At 43.1% G+C, this 16,885-nt stretch overlaps 1 protein-coding gene across 5 annotated transcripts in view; it reads right to left on the reverse strand.

The window, feature by feature from the left end:
- The window catches only part of LOC115361118 (transcription factor SOX-6-like), a 121,300-nt gene that overhangs the window by 14,226 nt on the left and 90,189 nt on the right, over nucleotides 1-16,885 (reverse strand). For 4 of the 5 annotated variants that reach the window (XM_030054417.1, XM_030054415.1, XM_030054418.1 and 1 more), the window contains 4 exons: nucleotides 15,924-16,003; nucleotides 7,066-7,215; nucleotides 5,490-5,667; nucleotides 3,218-3,411 (listed from right to left, as the gene is read on the reverse strand). In XM_030054417.1, coding sequence (XP_029910277.1) covers nucleotides 3,218-3,411; nucleotides 5,490-5,667; nucleotides 7,066-7,215; nucleotides 15,924-16,003 — 602 coding nt within the window. The remainder of the gene's footprint in view (nucleotides 1-3,217; nucleotides 3,412-5,489; nucleotides 5,668-7,065; nucleotides 7,216-15,923; nucleotides 16,004-16,885) is intronic. The other variant, XM_030054420.1, reaches the window with a different exon arrangement.

The following is a 16,885-nucleotide window of genomic DNA, read 5'->3' on the forward strand; positions in this document are numbered from 1 at the left end:
TGATGGTTTTATTATTTAAAATTACTTTATTAATTATCATCATTATTTATTTATTCCATTTTCGTTTATCAACATTTTACTGTTGATCATTATGATTTATTTTATTCTGTTTTATTTTATTAACATTTTACAGTTCTGGTTAATCTAATCTATTACTACTACTAATCTATTAAATTTGTGTAGTATTACATAATTTTATTCTTAGTGTTATTTTTATTGCTTATGTTACCTTTTATTATTTTTTATCTTAACCACCGTAACTTTTTTCTAGTTGTTCAGGTGTGCATTAAATCCACACTTAACATCCTACGTTTTGTCAGTCGTTTGTGAAGCACGTTGAATTGCAATTTCATGTGATGAAAGGTGCTATATTAATAAAGTTTGTTTGTCTGATTGATTGATAGCTCAAAACAGTGCTTTATTTTTATATCATGTTTCCTGTATTCTTTTTTTTCAGTCTCCTCTTCAAAGCTGCCACACGTAATCATGTGTCATTACTTGTCATTTTCACTTAGAGCTGCTACAAGTCTCATTTATTCACTTTTGACATAATGCTTGTGGCCTTCGCTCTCTAAACTAATTATTAGCATGAAGCACTGCAGTGAACAAACTACAGGGAATGCATGGCTGATTTTGCCGTTTATGTTCTCATCACTTTACACATAAAAAAGCCTTTCCTTTGAAGTTTAGCGATATAAGTGTTTCAAACAAAGTCAGAATGGTGGTGAACAAGTAGTCAGATTAAGTGTACTCTGGAGGGTGTAGATGCACACAGACACACACACACACACACACACATACACACACACTCATACAGGCGTACACCCACATGCTCATACACAGTGGCTATTTCAGTGAGCTTTGGCAGCCGCAGGCCAGCTGGAAGCAACGTAAGCGTAAGGCGATACTCAACAATGCCACTAACTGGCCAGGCCTCTCGTCTGTACACCAGCTATAATGACATTAACATGGCCAAGGCCAGCAGAGAGCCAGGACACACACACACATACACACACGCACAAACAGATGAAAAAGAGTCCAGGATCACTTTCAGCTCGGCGTTGTGGAGGGAACTGTCTATGCTGCCTATGCTTGAAATGAAGGCTGTGGCCCAAAAATACACAAACAGAAAGTGAAATACACACACAAAGAATTACACACACGTCATCTCGACAGAGTCTCCTTTTGAGTTGAATCAGCATAACCCCCCCCAAAAAAAAGAAGAAGAAGTTGGACGTACAACATTATACTAAGGTACCATTTAGAGCTCTTCTTATGCAGTCTCATTCCCTCCAAAGAAACTAATGTGCTCTGTTAGTACAATGTCATAAAACAAAAAGGTTTGGGCAACGTTTCAATGTTTCAAAGGAGGGAGGATTTGAGTAACAAATTTATTCTACGAATAGAAAACAACACACAAATCCAAGGTAAAGAAAAGAGCTGGTCTCACTGCCTCCCGAGGTGGAAGGGGTGAGTCACACTCACAGTATCCAGCAAGTTCCATCCATGAATTGTTTAAGACAGAGCAAAGCCTTTGAGTGCCTCAGAAAAAAAAAAAAAAAAAAAACGCTCCGTCCCAAAGAAAAAATTATGTATTTAAAGCTAAGAGAAAGAGGCTTTGAGTTGCTGTTGTTAGGTAACGAATAACAAACCGACAACAAACACCGAAGCCTGCTGTCTTTCTCGAACCGGAAACAATTACTTTGAGACTTTCCAAATGAGCTTTTTATTAGGAGGCATGAAGCCATAAACCAAATTACTGCACTGCTTTGGTTTTGTTCTTATAAAGTCGGAAAATATAGAGGTCACGAAGCGCAGGGAAGCCTTCCTGCCATGAACTCACCTTAATCTGTAATTTAAAAGTTAACTTTGTGTGAAAACTCTTTTACACACAAATTAATTTGCGAAAATTGGCGCCGTGTTTTTGCAGGACCTCAGGCCGACAAGCAACATTAGCAACTGTTAATAAACAATTTATCAGCAAAGGCTGTTTTATGCTTAATATTTATGAGTTTTTCAGTGTTTACAAGTATAATGACTTATAAAAAAAAATCAGCTCAGAACTGAGGATAAGTACAGCGGCAATATATTTTGCCAGATTTTGGATGCCCCCCCCCCCCCCCCGCAAGATGCTAGGCAAACACATCCAAAAATTCAAAACAGTCTATCCTTAGAGTGCACCAATCATGACCTAGTTGGGTTTGGTGGGTTCAAAGTCTCCACCCCTGAAATATTGATGAGTTCCTCTCTTCCTCCTCCTCCTCACAGACAACATGGGATCAATTGTACGGGACAGCCGGTCTAATCATTTTCCCTATTTTTCCAAATGTCTGATCCCTGGAATCTATGATTGACTGATCAGACTGATTGAAGATGTTTTGGAAGATGGATTTCCCCTTGGATATGAGATCCTGGTACAAAGGCTCGGTCTCCCTCAGCCCAGAGGGAGAGATGAAGGGGAAGTGGGGCTGGAAGGGGTGTGTGTGTGGGGGGGGGTTCCTTTCCCCTAGAAAGGCCCTTTAATTGGACTAAAACCCCAAGGCCAGGATCTTCCTCCAGGGCAAGAGGAGAGCTGGACTTCAGCATGCACACATGGACACACCAAGTAATATTAACACCATCTCCTCTTCTACAAAAAAACACTCGTTCTCACTCAAGACACAAACATACACATGCACACGCACACACACACACATACTCACACACACACACACACACACTCGCAAGCCAAAACCATCGCTTGTCATTGGCCCAGCTGCTCCCTCTTCAAAGCTGTTGGCTTCTGGGTGGCCGTGGAGATGAGAGGAGAGAAGAGAAGAGAGGTTCTCAAGAGCAGGAGTCCCAGCCAAGCAACACCAAATATCATCCGTGAATATTCTTCACAATCTTATTCATGCACGAACTGAGCAGAAACCTTGAATATTTGGCCAATGAAGGGCTGGAGCAAATGGAACACAGAGTGGCAAGGAGTTTGGAGCTCTGTGGGAGTGTTTGTGTGTGTGTTTGTGTGTGTGTGTGTATCAAGGAGAGAGAAAAAATATCAGCGCCGCCAAGGATTTGAGTGTAATGCTCAAATAGGAGTAGTATGATGGTGATAGGTAAAATATAATGGGAAAGAATGTATATGTAGTGGGTTTATGTGTGTTGGATGTGTGTAGGTGTGCAGGTGCACATCCATCACTGTTTGCCCAGAATTGCATCTGTCTGTCGCTCTGACCTTGTTGCCATTGTTGAGGCTCATGCTGCTGAGGGCTGACAGTTTGGCCTCCAGGCTCTGGGGCTGCTGCTGCTGATGGTGGTGGAGCTGCTCCCTCTGGATCTGTTCTCTCATCTTCCTGGCCTCCTGGATGGCTTTCATCACCGCGTCCTGGTCCCCGAACAGCGCCGTGGAGTTCAGACTGGACAGAATGTCTGGGAGGAGACACGGGGATGGAAAAGAGACAACCGTCCGTCATTTCAGCCGGCGGGGTAGGAAAGTGCAAGTCAGAGGGTTTGTTGTGAGGTGAACTTGTTTCTTTTGGATCCCTACATGCTTTCAACAAAAAAGCTCCTGTACATTAAAAGATTCTTTATGCATGTGCAATAGGAGAAACACTTTTTTCGAAAGGTGTACTACCATCCTAACCTTTTCAACCCTGCTTGTCCCATTGGTGGCTTTTTCACTAAAAGTGCATGCTGCTTTGCTTCAACCTACAGAACTTTATTTTAAATTCTAGCAGAGTCGCTGGCATTGTTAGGCCAGGGCATCCGGGGATCCAGCCCCAAATGTTTCTTTCATTTGGAAAAAGCTGGCATTTTAATGTAGCACTCCTGCTGGCACAGACATCAAACTTCACGACCAGGGGAGCGATGAAGAAACAAGCAAGTCCTCTCAACTTTTTTAAGAAGTAAAGGTAGCCAAGCAGCTACGAGTTATCAGTTTATCTGCAGTAAAAGTTAGGGAGCACAACCTAAACTAACTTTATGGCGAGAGCAGGTTGTTCATCATATCTCTGCCTCTGTACACAGTACGTACATATGTACTTGGTGTGTGTGTGTGTGTGTGTGCAAAGGTAAGATTGCGAAGTGGGTATGAGTACTGCGATGCCATATCATAGCTTCTGTATTGTTATATTTATTGCACCACCCAAGGTTTCTGAAAATACTGAATATGTCCTGCTGAATTACAGGGAAATTTGTGAAATGATGCACAAGACAAGGGTTTAAAGGATAAGCTACTGATCCCTACCTACAATCAAACCTAACCAACAAACCTTAAAAAAAAAAAAAAAAAAAACAACCTTTAACTGTATTCCTATATATGTGTGATTTCAGGTTCCTTCTTTATCAGTTTGAAAATATCAACTGCTGAAAGTCTTTAATTTAGGTTGATTAAATATAATTCACTACTAAACAATACTAGCACACCTGTATGAAGAAACTGTGATGTCTTCCAATATTTTATCAGGGCCTAATTTGTTCCAAAAGTTGGCTTGTTTCCCAATACACTTGCACCCAAACATTGCAAAATCTCCTCCTCCTTGTTTATGTGCAGTATACTTCACACTTCTAAAGCCAATGCACATTTGAAGGATTAAAAAAAAATAAAATAAAAGGACGCAAAGTTTCCTTCGCCCTCCTCGTTTAATTAGCACACACGGAGGAAGCAATGTATGCTTGGGTGGCCGTTAAAATGGGCAAAAAATAGCTTCGGAAGGAACACAAGCGTCGCGTCCTCAAAGCCACTCCAGAGGAGTTGGCGAAATTGTTTTCTGGGGGGATATAATGAGAGGGTGTAGATTGGCCTTAATAACAGATAGCAGAGGTAGGGGCATAAAAGGTCTGGCGCGGGCAGACAATGATGCGAGGAAGCTCTTAAAAACCAAATAACGTGTGCTGGGTTTCACTGCTTCCGCTGCCGGGGTTTTCATTGGGGCTAAATACAGGGCTTTGGACTCCTGTAAAACACACACACAAACACACACACACGCACACACACACAGGTCTCCTCTTGGGCTGAGGTGTCTGCAGTCTATCAGCAACCGTGTTTGGTTTGTCTGTGTGTGGTGGAGAGGACAGGGAGGTGGGAGGTGTTTGGGTGGGTGGGATGTTTTTGTTTTTCCGGTTGAGGGGAAGGCACAATTTTACACTGCGACGGGGATGTGTTTGCTCTAGATGGATGTACAGATGTGAACAATACGGGTGTGTATGAGTCTCCGTGTGTTTGTTTACAGTGTCTGTGTATGAGCATGTGTGTGTGTGTGAGTGTGCGTCAGTGTTTCCCCCGGAGTTTTTTTCTTGGCATACCGTAAAGGTCTCTGAAAGAGTATTCAGACCATGTGATTCTTATTGAACTTGTCACTGAAGCCAATACTAATGTAATTCTTTTAGGCAGAGTGGCAGCGCTGCTAAGGCAGGGTGGCCCACCCTGTCTATCAAGCAGTAAGGGAAACACTGGCTGCGGGTGCACGCATGCGCACACACACTCCATGTGTGTGTCTGTTACCCACCAAGAGAGGTGTTCCTGCCCATGTTGGGGATGGGACTGGGGATGCGCCCCTTGCCCATGCCAATCGGGCTGGTCTTGTTTCCAGGGAAGAGACTCTGTGTAGGGGACGTAGGGGAGCGGAGAGGCTCAGCCGTCTTGGGTCTGGCTGAGAGGTTCAGTGGCTGCGTCGATCCTTCCTCCTGCCAGTGAAAACACACACGAGTGTCACAAAATTGCACCAGTCTCTTAACACATTTTCAACTGCAAAAATAATCTTAAGTGATGGTTTCACCGAGCAAGGTTAAGTGATGTGTTTTACATATTTTTGGCATTCCCCAGGGAACCGTTTTGGTCCCACTCATTATTCAGTATTACCGAGACCTGCTGAAGTGTTTTTCACGTTTGCAGCAATGCTCCTACTGACTGCTTAGAGATGCCTTTCAGGTGTTTGCCCTTTACTGAATACATTTCTTTTAACCTGAGATGTAAGCTGTACTTCCTCTGCAGTTACGTATCTAACAAATGCTACTTTAGTTTTTTTTTTTGAACTTCTTTACTTTATAATCAAAGGTTCATGACCACGTAGCCTTGCAGAAAGAATCCCTGGAAAAAGAGAAGTAACAAGAAGAAGAAAAGGCCCGCACGTCAACACCGCCTGACTGGGGATCTTGTGTCGGCAGTGAATGCTTAACGAACATGGATCTAATTTGGTGCGGAGTTTCAGTTGAGGGAGGCATGGAGAAAGGAGGGGAACGTGGGCTGGCGGTGGGGCAGTGGAGGAGTAGGCTGCGGGTGGTATACCAAAAGTGGGGGGGTGGGCTGAGCGTGTGCAAGGGTTAGAGGAGGGTGTGTGTGTGTGTGTGTGTGTGTGTCGGGGGTGGGGAGGGTTTGGAGGGCACAGCACTACTGTTTGAGTGTGGTGAGCTCTGACGCCGGTCTATTGTGACGCTGGTTGCAGCTGTGCCCCACACACACACATGGCTTCCATTACTGCCTCGTCGTCAAGCAAAGATGAGGCGCACGCTCTCGCCAGTGAAGGGGTCTGGGCTCCTGCCAAACAGCAGCCATCGCCAGTGTCAGTTTGTGAGCGTGTGTGAGTGCACGTGTGTGTGTGTGTGTGTGTGTAATAGTGTGTATGTGTGTGCATCAATGTATGAGTTCTAAACAAGCTGTTTCTAATTGACGGTAAAGAGTACAAGGCCGTTCGCAGATCAGAGTTGCAGCAACTTCCAAATTTCCAGAGTCTCAGATTCATTCACATTCATCATCGTTATTTTTATTTGTGGTGCATTTTCCTGATGTATGCATCTGCATTCACTCTCATCTTTGTCTTATTAAGTAATCCTGCTGCCATTTTATAAGGCCATAATTATGCAGTGATCCACACTTTTTCTCCACACACTCTTACCTTTACTATGGAGTTCAAAGATGGTTGGACATATGTACTTTGTTTTTCTGTCTAATTCTGTTTTTTCTTTGCTGTTTCTTATCGGTATTTGCAGCAACCCATTTCCCCATGGGTCTAAGTAAAGTTTTCATGACATCATTTACACGAGCGCTCCACCCACTACCTTCATGTTCCTTCACAATCATCTCACCTTAATTTGAGCGACTGGACTGGATGCTCTCTTCTCGCTCTTCAGGGCGGAGGGGGAAAGAGGGCCGGAGGAGTTGGGAGCCTGCGGGAGAGGAGCCATCTTGGCTCCTGGTGAGATCTGCATGCTGGCCAGCTGGGCGGCGTACAGCTGCTGCAGAGGGAAGAAACCAGCAAACCGACAGGCTATTAACGTCGCTCGCCAGCAGCTAGTCAGTGGCTTTCCTCTTTCATTCTCTCTCCTCCTTCTCCGTTCGCCCCCCCCACACCCTTGATCCTGTTGTGTTTCTTGCTTTATCCCCTCCCTGGCACTCCTTGCATCGTCTAAGGTTTGATGTGTGTGCATGGCCGTGTGCGTGTATGTGTGTGTTACAGCCAAACACACGTAGACCCCAGCAGGAAACAGATGTACACAAACACACACGCACACACACACACACACACTTTGGTTTGATGTTGACAAAGAGTGTCACGCACAAATAGAACTTTTGTTTGAGGGGTGAATATTTATCAGGGGTTCAGTCCAGAAAAAACATATTTCCTTTAAATTATCTACAATCTATCTCTGACAGTTATTCATTCAACAGATGCTTCGAGCACCTTGTATATCGATTCAGATCGAGATATAAATCCAGACAATGGCTAAAGATACTTTTGAGTGCTTTAAAATGCTGTTAAAGTTCTGAAACCTTCAGAGTACAATAAACAATTACTGAATACAAACCTCCTACCGACAGAAATGACAAAACATTTATAACGTAAATAACCGTATGACTAATACTAAATGGGCACATATGTCTGGTTTTTGCATCGAGGGTTTGGACACTTCATTTTAGGTTGAAAAAAAAAAAATTTGCAATTCAAAGAATCACATCGCAAACAAAGACAACAGTCATTGTTTCAGTATGGATGTCATACTATTGTTATATGTTGGGAATTTCAATAATAAGTGCGACGACCCACCAAAATTAGTGTAAAAACAAAAGAAAAACGGCTTGGAAAGTGTAAGCTGTGAGGGCTGGACGAAAATATTAAATGGTAAAAAAAAAAAAATAATAAAAAAAAAAATAGTACCGATTTTCCGTCCAAGGTACTTAACTAAAATCAAAGAGTCAAACCCTCGGTCCAGAGTCCAGGGTCTAAATCAAAGCTAGCTGCCCAGACAAACCGCTGCCTGAAACCACTGTCAACCCCTGTCTAAAAGCATTGGAGTGTGAGCTGGAGTATCAAAGAGCCAGTCCTCAGGAAAACCACCCAGACGTGGTTGGCCTTCACTTAGATCCCCCTCCTTTCTTTCTGTCTTTCTTTCCTGCTTTCCTCTCATTTTTCTCTTTTCTCACCTCATCTGTTCTCCGCCTCTCACTCTCCTTGTCTCTTTCTTTTGTCTTTCTCTTTCTCTCTTTCAATCTGAACCTGATCTTCCTTTTTTCTCCTCCGCCTTTCACTTTCATTCCAAAGTCGTTCCTTTTATCCTCTCCCCCATCTCAATCTCCGTCTCTGTCTCTTTCGCTCACTGTCTTCTTTTTTTACCCTCTTCCCCTTCAGTCTAACCGGCCCCAAGTGTTGTGAGATCCGATTTCCCTCTAGTCAAAACTGCAACGCCTCCCGGGACACGGAATCCAGAAGCCAAGGGATCGCAATGGGAGAAGGGAAGGGGGAGACGGAGTGTGGGGAAAGAGAGAGAGAGCTGGGCTGCTGACACACGAGACCACCGTCGCTTTACCGCCACAGTGCCGGGCTCAGCGGTCAGGACCAGAGAAATTGGCTGGCCCTCCTTCCACTTCTCTCCGGAGCGATATTAAACACAAACAGAAGGGGCCTCGCCGTTGAAACAAAGCCCTGATGTCACGCTGCTTATTTTCCTTGGAAGGCATCAGGAGTGCTCGGGCCAACCCCTGGCGATATGAGATCCCCGTAAGAATGTGCTTTGAATGGCTGGTGGTGAGGCCTCTCGCGTCAATCAAGCCGACCACAGAGTTACTTCTGGTGATGCCTGATATTCTTACAGCTCTGAGGGGAACGGGGGCCGGGGCAGACACATGAGTCTTTGAGGTGAAAACGCACAGTTAGCATCTTGCGCCCATGCATGCACAAATATATGCACACACACACACACACACAATCACTGTGTGCACGCGCATATGGCTGTTAATTGTGCTGTCGTGCAGTCGGCAGCAATCAATCAGCGACACCAAAAACACAGAGAACTGTTGAACAAACAAAAGACTAAGACTAAGAGCTTTTACCTGATTTTTTTTCCTTTCTTTTTCTCGAAGACACTCCAAGATCGATTGGCGACTGGGGAGGCTAATGTGCAGCGTAAACAACCCCAACTGGAATTCTCGCCGTTCAGCCAAGCCCCAGGGGAAAACAATGCCGCAATTTCCTAAATTACAAATTGACAAACGGGGCCTCAAACGGCACCTCAGCTGCCCGGCCTATCTGATTGTGCTTTGACTGTTAGTGCTAATTTGACTGAAATCCAAATGATTAGTCTGTCATTTTCAACCTCCATAGCCCGGCCTATCTTAGCATAATCCCTCACAAAGCAAAGAGAGGGTTTTGTTGTGGTCTGGATGTGGGCGAGGGCTGTCTAGGCTCTGTGTGTTCGAGCTCCCTGGTCAGGCCTGCCTTCCCCTGGAGGACTAAGTGGAGAATCCCCTTAGCTAGCCTCTTTTAGTGTCAAGCTGCTATTGATCTCCGTGGTACACAAAACAAATGAGGTTTTGTCTTTTTCAGCAGGTTTGCGGGGTGGGTGGGTGGGGGGGTGGGAGTGGAGAAATGGACTGACTGCCACTGAGCTGGCCCACGCAGAGGACAGGGGCTAAATGGAACGATGGGAGTATTGGGTGTATGCGAGAGAGTGAGAAAGATATACAGACAGACAGAGTGCACAAGCACGGCCATTACTACATTTCCAATTCTCTTTTATGGGCCAGTTGCTGAGTCTTTTTAAGTACCGGAAAACTTAATATGATTGCATTAGAATCACATAAACTGTCTGCTCCTTATGACAAATGAACTCATTGTGGTCTCGATATATAACCAAAAGTGCAGAAATCCCGACTTTGGCAAAAAAAAAAAAAAAAAAAATCTGTCCTCCAATGCCTCACTTTCATCGCCATAATTCAGACACAGAAATACTGAAAAGGGTCACAGAAACAGACAGCGAGAGATGTCTTATGATTTCAACAAGAATGTCTGCTAAGCAACTGTATTTTCCTCGCATTAGCTGTGCACAAAAGGGGCCATTCTTCAGCGGGAATCCGGTGTTTGTGGAGGGGTCTACTCCAAGGCGCTGGAAACAATTGGCCTGATCAAGTTCCCACGCTGATAGCACGACATTTGTGCTATCAAAATGGTGAGGTCAGGTCGCGATGAGTCGAATGCAGTTATGTATTTCAGTATCTATCGATGTTTTCTTCTCGAGTGATTTCGATCGGAGAGGCATGTGCAGCCTGTCGATGAACATGCCCTGCAGAAATCCGGTATCATTCGACACCAGATTAGTGCAGATTATGTTTACTTTTGTCCCATTTCGTGAGATAAAAGCAGCCATCCTCCTTCCCTGTAACTTTCTCTCTACATTCTCTCATTACTTCCAGCAGCATCACAAGGACATGAAATGATCTGGAGAAATGTTAAACCTGTTGCATCTTGTTAGGGTTCATGTTCGGTCCCTGAGAACAGTCAATGCCCGCTTGACCATCAGTGCCAGGCCAGCTGTCTGATGGGAGTGCTGTGGGGGCTGAGCTTTGAGACATCTGGAACAGCCTGGCCACACATCTGTCTACCCTCTACCAAGCAGAGATCTAACATCAAACAGGCACCTCTTGGGTTTTTTGCCAGCTGGTGTGCACTTAAGTGTATTATATATTAGTGGAGACTAGGGATGCACCCAAATCCAAAACCATATTCGGCAAGTAACAAATAATGGTTTTCTGATGAATAAACTAGCCCAACATTTTTCTATAAGTCAGCTTTAAATAATAGACCAATACACCAAAAGAATAGGCAATAATAGTCACAGTACACAAATAATGTAAAATTATCCTTAAACTTAATAACGCAACACAAAGACCACATGATGAACAATGCACATACAAACTTAATAACTAAATAGGGAGCATGAGCCAAACTAAAAAGGGAGCATGAGCCAAATGTCCGTTGCCCAGGGTCATGCTAAGAAACTCCACTTACTGGAGTTCACTCAGACATCAGTCACCGAGAGACAGAAATCTGCCACATTTTTTCACAGCTAGATTTCTTTTGATTTGCAGAATGCATAGTTGTTAGAGTGGGTCTCCTAAACCTATATAGTTTTAATAAGCAGGAATTTCAATCATTTTATACCTCTTTGTGGCTAAAATCCGACACTTAACAACAACAACAAAAAAAATCACTTCGAGTTTGAGCAACACCAACTTTTTTCCGAATCCGAATCCAAATTATTAAACCCCAAAACAAATACATATACAAATAGTTTTGCCTCTGCACACTTTTGGTAGAAACTGCTGACATAGTACTAACATGGTGTAATTGTGTAGTTATAATGCTTTACCATAGGTTAGTGCACAGAAACTAAACAGCTTGTTGATTATGCCTGGTGACTGATGTTTCAGTGCTAATACAATTATTACATTAAAGCCCCAGTCTGTGATTTGTATAGAACGTCCAAGTCAGTATGGTCCTCATTCTGTAAAGACATGGTACATATCCATGCAGATTGTGTCGACTCAACCACTTTGTGATCACACAATCTTATGATGCATGTTCCATATTTTGAAGACACACTAGTCCATTACATAACATCTGCATTTGATCTAGAGTGACTTGCAATGAGGACAACAATAGATCAGGTTTGAGTTCCTACAGCTTCAGCATTAGGGAGACTGGGGTAAGTTGAGCCAAAGGGTAAGTTGAGCCACCCCCTGTTGCTAGGAAACGGTAAATAACATTGATCATTTGACCAAATATTTAGGAGGAAGGCATCATTTCATGGAGTCTGTGAAGGTAAGAACCACATGGGTAAAGTGGTTAGACATTTATTTCCAAAAAAAACATTTTTTACTCTTGAAAGTGAATTTAGTCCATCATCAGTTTCCTGAGAATTGTGTTAAGACCAAAACAGGTCATTTTAAATTTGTTTTATACATCAGTTGTGGTATCTATGAGCTACAACATGAGGTCATAAACCTAGCATCAAAGTGCACCATTTTAGTTGTGGGGACTAAAAAAGTCAAAATGGTAGCTCTGGGGTAAGTTGAGCCATTTGGCCAGGGGTAAGTTGAGCCGGAGCCCCATACACTTAATAAGTGTATTTTGGCTGTAGCCTAAATGTCTTAAATATTAAATAAATATGAAATATTGAATGAATGAATGAATGAATAAATGAATAAATAAATAAAAATAAAATAAATATTAATTACATATTAAGTCTATGGGGTATTTTGGTTCAATGTTCAAATGTGTTTTGTTCATATGTTGATAACTGACCTTACTGTCAGCAAGGACACCAAGAAACTAGTGTTCTAGTGTTTTCTTTCCAAAAACACAGCTGTTAATGTTCTCTTCCCAAGCGCACTTTAAGGCATGTTAGAACAGCTGTTTGTTGTACCTGTTGAATTGTGTTTAATGAATAAAAATACACATGAGTGTGAAGAAGTGACTATTATTTAGGGAGAGAGAAGGTGAGGGAGGGGTGGGATGGAGGTGGGGAGGAGAGTGAGGGGGGGAGTAGGGATATGGCTCAACTTACCCCGCTCCTATGCTCAACTTACCCCATACACAGGGTAAGTTGTGCCACGAGACCACTTTTTTTTGGACATGCTATATTATGGAAACAGTTATGTTTACACTAATTCTGTTTGTTTGAAGAGATGCACAACATCCTGAAATATATGCAGATATATTAGTTAGCGATAAAACTATGATTGCCTTGATGTAGTGATCCTAAATATGAAAAATGGCTCATCTTACCCCAGTCTCCCCTACAAGCAACTAAGAACATGGGGTTAAAGGTGCAACTCTATGGACAATTTCCTTGCATAATGAGAGAGTTATGAGTAAAGCTGTGATATCTAAGCAGAATCATGCTGGTGAGACTCTGAAGTGTATGGAACTAGAAAATAGGTATGCTATTGTGTCTCACTTCCCACACAGCAGAGCAATGGAGACAGCAAAGCCAGAGCTGGGAAAGAGAGGCAGCAACTGTAGCACTACTGCGTAACCACAATGGCTACATGTAGACCAAGGGGCTTAAGGTAGTGCAGTATGTAGTAAAACAATTACACCAAATGCACCTACATGTACTCCACTTCAGTTCTACTGCAGTGTATATCATATATCAGAATCATTTTAGTCACCAACAAGGCCAACAGGACCACACACAAAGCACACAGACAGCTCAAGACATTCTATGGGTGGTTCACTGCACATATCGCTATACGTATACTATATCTATATATATATATATATATCTCACTGCATGCCTTCTGAATACCTTCAGTCTCATCTTGCAGAAAATTATCTGATAACTCTCAAACTTCCCTGTGCCTTGTTTTGCTTAATCCTTTATTTTTATTTATTTAATTCTTGATGTTCTTATTTAGTTACTTATTTATTATGAAACATCACGGGACTCACTGTGAATGTTTGCTTTAAAAGTGCTACCTTGGTACAAAGAGTGCTACTGGCAAATTCTTGAGATGAAGATACATAACTAAACAAGCACGACTCATAAATCTCTTCGTGATTGCTTTTGGCACCGTTATTGTTGTCAAAACAATGTCCAAACATGTGCTGGAAGCCAGCACCTCCATGTCAGAGAAATTCCTCCGACAATCACTCTTTTTTCCCCCCGCATAAACACTTCCCCATGCTCTCTGTCTTCCTCCTCTCCTAGTCTTCCTCTTAATTTCAGCAGACGCTGTGATGAGAAGCTTCCTCTTTCATTCAGGGCTCTCTCTGCCGCTCATTCTCCAGATCTCAACGGTGTTTAAATGTGAATGAGTTTGCATCTCCGACACTATTCATACTTCCACCTCTCGCTCACCGTGCAACTCTTTTGATCATTTCAAAGCCAGGAGTGGAGATAGGCAGCGCCGCGGCTCCGATCCCCCAGCGCAGCACGGTGCTTTGTTAAGTCAATAGTGCCTAATGAGGGCCTTGATAAGCGAAAACCACAATACAAATTGAATAAACTGAGATAAGGATTCTCGTAACAGCCAAAAGCCACGCTATGCTAATGACTGACATGAGGAGGCAATATTGTTTGCCGGTGAAAAAGCTTTTGAGAGGCTTTGTTCTTCCTGCTGATAGTGGGTGCCGTTGGAGGGGTGGCGGGGTCGTGTTGTGAAATTCCAAACCCCCTTTAGGGACTGAAGTTTTCATTTTCCTTTTTTTGTTTCCCTCGTTTTTCTTTGCAAATATGTCCTATGATAACCATTATGTATAAGTGCTATTCTCAAACCACAGGTGTCAAGCGGCAATAAAATAGTTGATGAATTGCCTGGGCCAGGTGTTGCGCTGGTGGGGCGGAATTCCTCAGCGATTCATCATAACAGCTTTTGTCTGACACAGCTGACAGGCAGCAGATAAGGGAAGTCGAATGTTAGTGTCAGCCTGCAGAGCTTCATCTTGATGTGTCATGTTATCAAAAAATAACAATAATAATAAAAAAGGAACACAATAATTTCATTAAAACTCATTTAAACAGCAGGTTAATGCATGCTGGGACTCATCCAGCTGCTTTTTGTATTTGCCGCTCCTTTTAAAATGAATGTTTTGCCATTTGGATGCACTTGCTGAAATGTTGTAGAAAAAATCTGAAAGTTGCTTTAAATGCTTTGTGGTAACATGCTAGGAAACATGTTAGAGCATAACCTGACGCTGCCATGTCTGTTAAAGTTGTAATTCTTGACATTTGGTGCTAAAAAGTCATCGCTGTGGTATTATACTCCCTGCACTTCCTAGTGATGGCTTGTCAGTCAAATAGTGTGTCCAGCACTGAGACATCTTTTAAGTTTGGATTTTATGTGGATAAATTTTTTGTAGGTGGTGCTCTTTTCTTTATCTGCTTAGTCATGGTGGCTTTTGCTACTGATGCAAATTGGCAATATCTTCTTCTACAAAAAAAAAAAAAAAATGCTGTTGCTGCTGCTGGGAACATTAAACACATCGCTTCTATGTGCCAGAGCATTTTTAAAACATTGTAGTGTTTAGACAGACAATAGCAAAATGATAATTCCTAGGAAAATGTTGCAAATTATTACTTAAAGCTAATTAATTTACTACTGTTATGTGGCACATTTACGACAGCTCGCCATCTTGACTGTCTTCTCTATGACTAAACTAACTGTGCCGCGTTGTGTCACATAGGTTTTGAAGTGGAGTTGGCTGACCATGTTTGGTTTGGTTTGGTTTGGCTTTGGTTTGCTTGATTGGCCTTTAGTCCAACACAGTCTCCTAAAAATTTTGTGAGATGAACACAAACGCGAACACAAATTCTAAGAGCATTAAATAGTAAAACTTGCCGTGGTTAAGGGGGTTAGGGCAAGTTTAGGCAATTAAAACTCAAGGTTAAGGTAAGGCCACTAAAACACTGTACTGTAAATGCTGGGGTCAAGTTTTGGCAATGGTTAAAAAAAGAAAAACCTTCACCAAGAATAAAGCTTCTCTCACTGTAAATATCCACCCATCCACCCATCTGACCTCCATGCCCTTGCTTTTCACCACCTCATTTCAATGTCACTTTCTAGTCATATGTCATCCATGTAATCCTTTTGTGGAAATGTATTTCTCTCACTTTTTCCGCATGGAACACACATTTACATTTCAAGACCCGGGCTGCTTCAGTCTTACTTGTAGTTGTAACGGGCTGAGTCCAGACGCCGCTGCAGCTGCCATTGTGGATGGAATGAACTGCATGGGGTAATTCTCACCTGCAGAAAGGCCAAAACAAAACACAGTGAACAGGACGAGACAGGGAGGGATCAACGCTCCTGAGCCCGGCTCTGTCTCTCTTCCCCCGTCTGTCTGTCTCCTGCCTTGTTTCTCTCCTCTTCACATGTTTTTATTCATTCTAAATGAAACACACCGGGTCACGAGTGTTTTATTTGAAGGTTAATTACATTCGTTTTTGGTGCACATGGGTGCCTGATGTCCGCCGTTGAGTGAAGTTCAAATCGTATGCCTCCTCATTGGGATGCACTCATAAATTCATATACAAGTTCCCTGTATAACCCCCACTGTTTGTCCTTAAAAGGCTTTCCATGTCCGAGCCTTTGTTGAAAACTGTTGAGAGTCAAAGGAGAACGCACAATGTGGGCTTTTTATTCCTTTTCTTGACCTCTGCTTCTCTTACAGTCTCACAGGAGTGTGTGCTTCAAGAGTGGGAATACAGGAGGATTGTTGTGTGTGACGATGGTCAGTGTGTGCCGCGCGGCGTCTAGCTAGCACCTGGAGGAATGCATGGGGAAAAGGAATGTGAGAAGGACGACGAGAGAGGAGAGAGCAGGTGGTGCCAGATAGGAATACCATGTAAGTGAAGGGTGTGTGTTTGTGTGTTTGTGTGTTTTTGTGCGCACACAAGTGTGTTGGTCTACCTGCTTGTGCAACATGCTGGTGCATACAACGCTAGGTCGTGTGTATGTGTATAAACAGAGTATGTCTGTGTGTGTGTGTGTGTCTCTGTGCGTGTGCGTGTATGTGTGTGCTTCTCTATTTGTGTGTGTGTGAGTGCATGCGTGTCGGTCCGTCTGTTAGTGCATCGTTATTTAGCAGAACACGAGAGCACGCTGGAGTATGTGTGCATGTGCAACCGC

This window comes from Myripristis murdjan, chromosome 6 (assembly GCF_902150065.1).
Source record: "Myripristis murdjan chromosome 6, fMyrMur1.1, whole genome shotgun sequence".
In the NCBI taxonomy this organism is placed as follows: domain Eukaryota; kingdom Metazoa; phylum Chordata; class Actinopteri; order Holocentriformes; family Holocentridae; genus Myripristis; species Myripristis murdjan.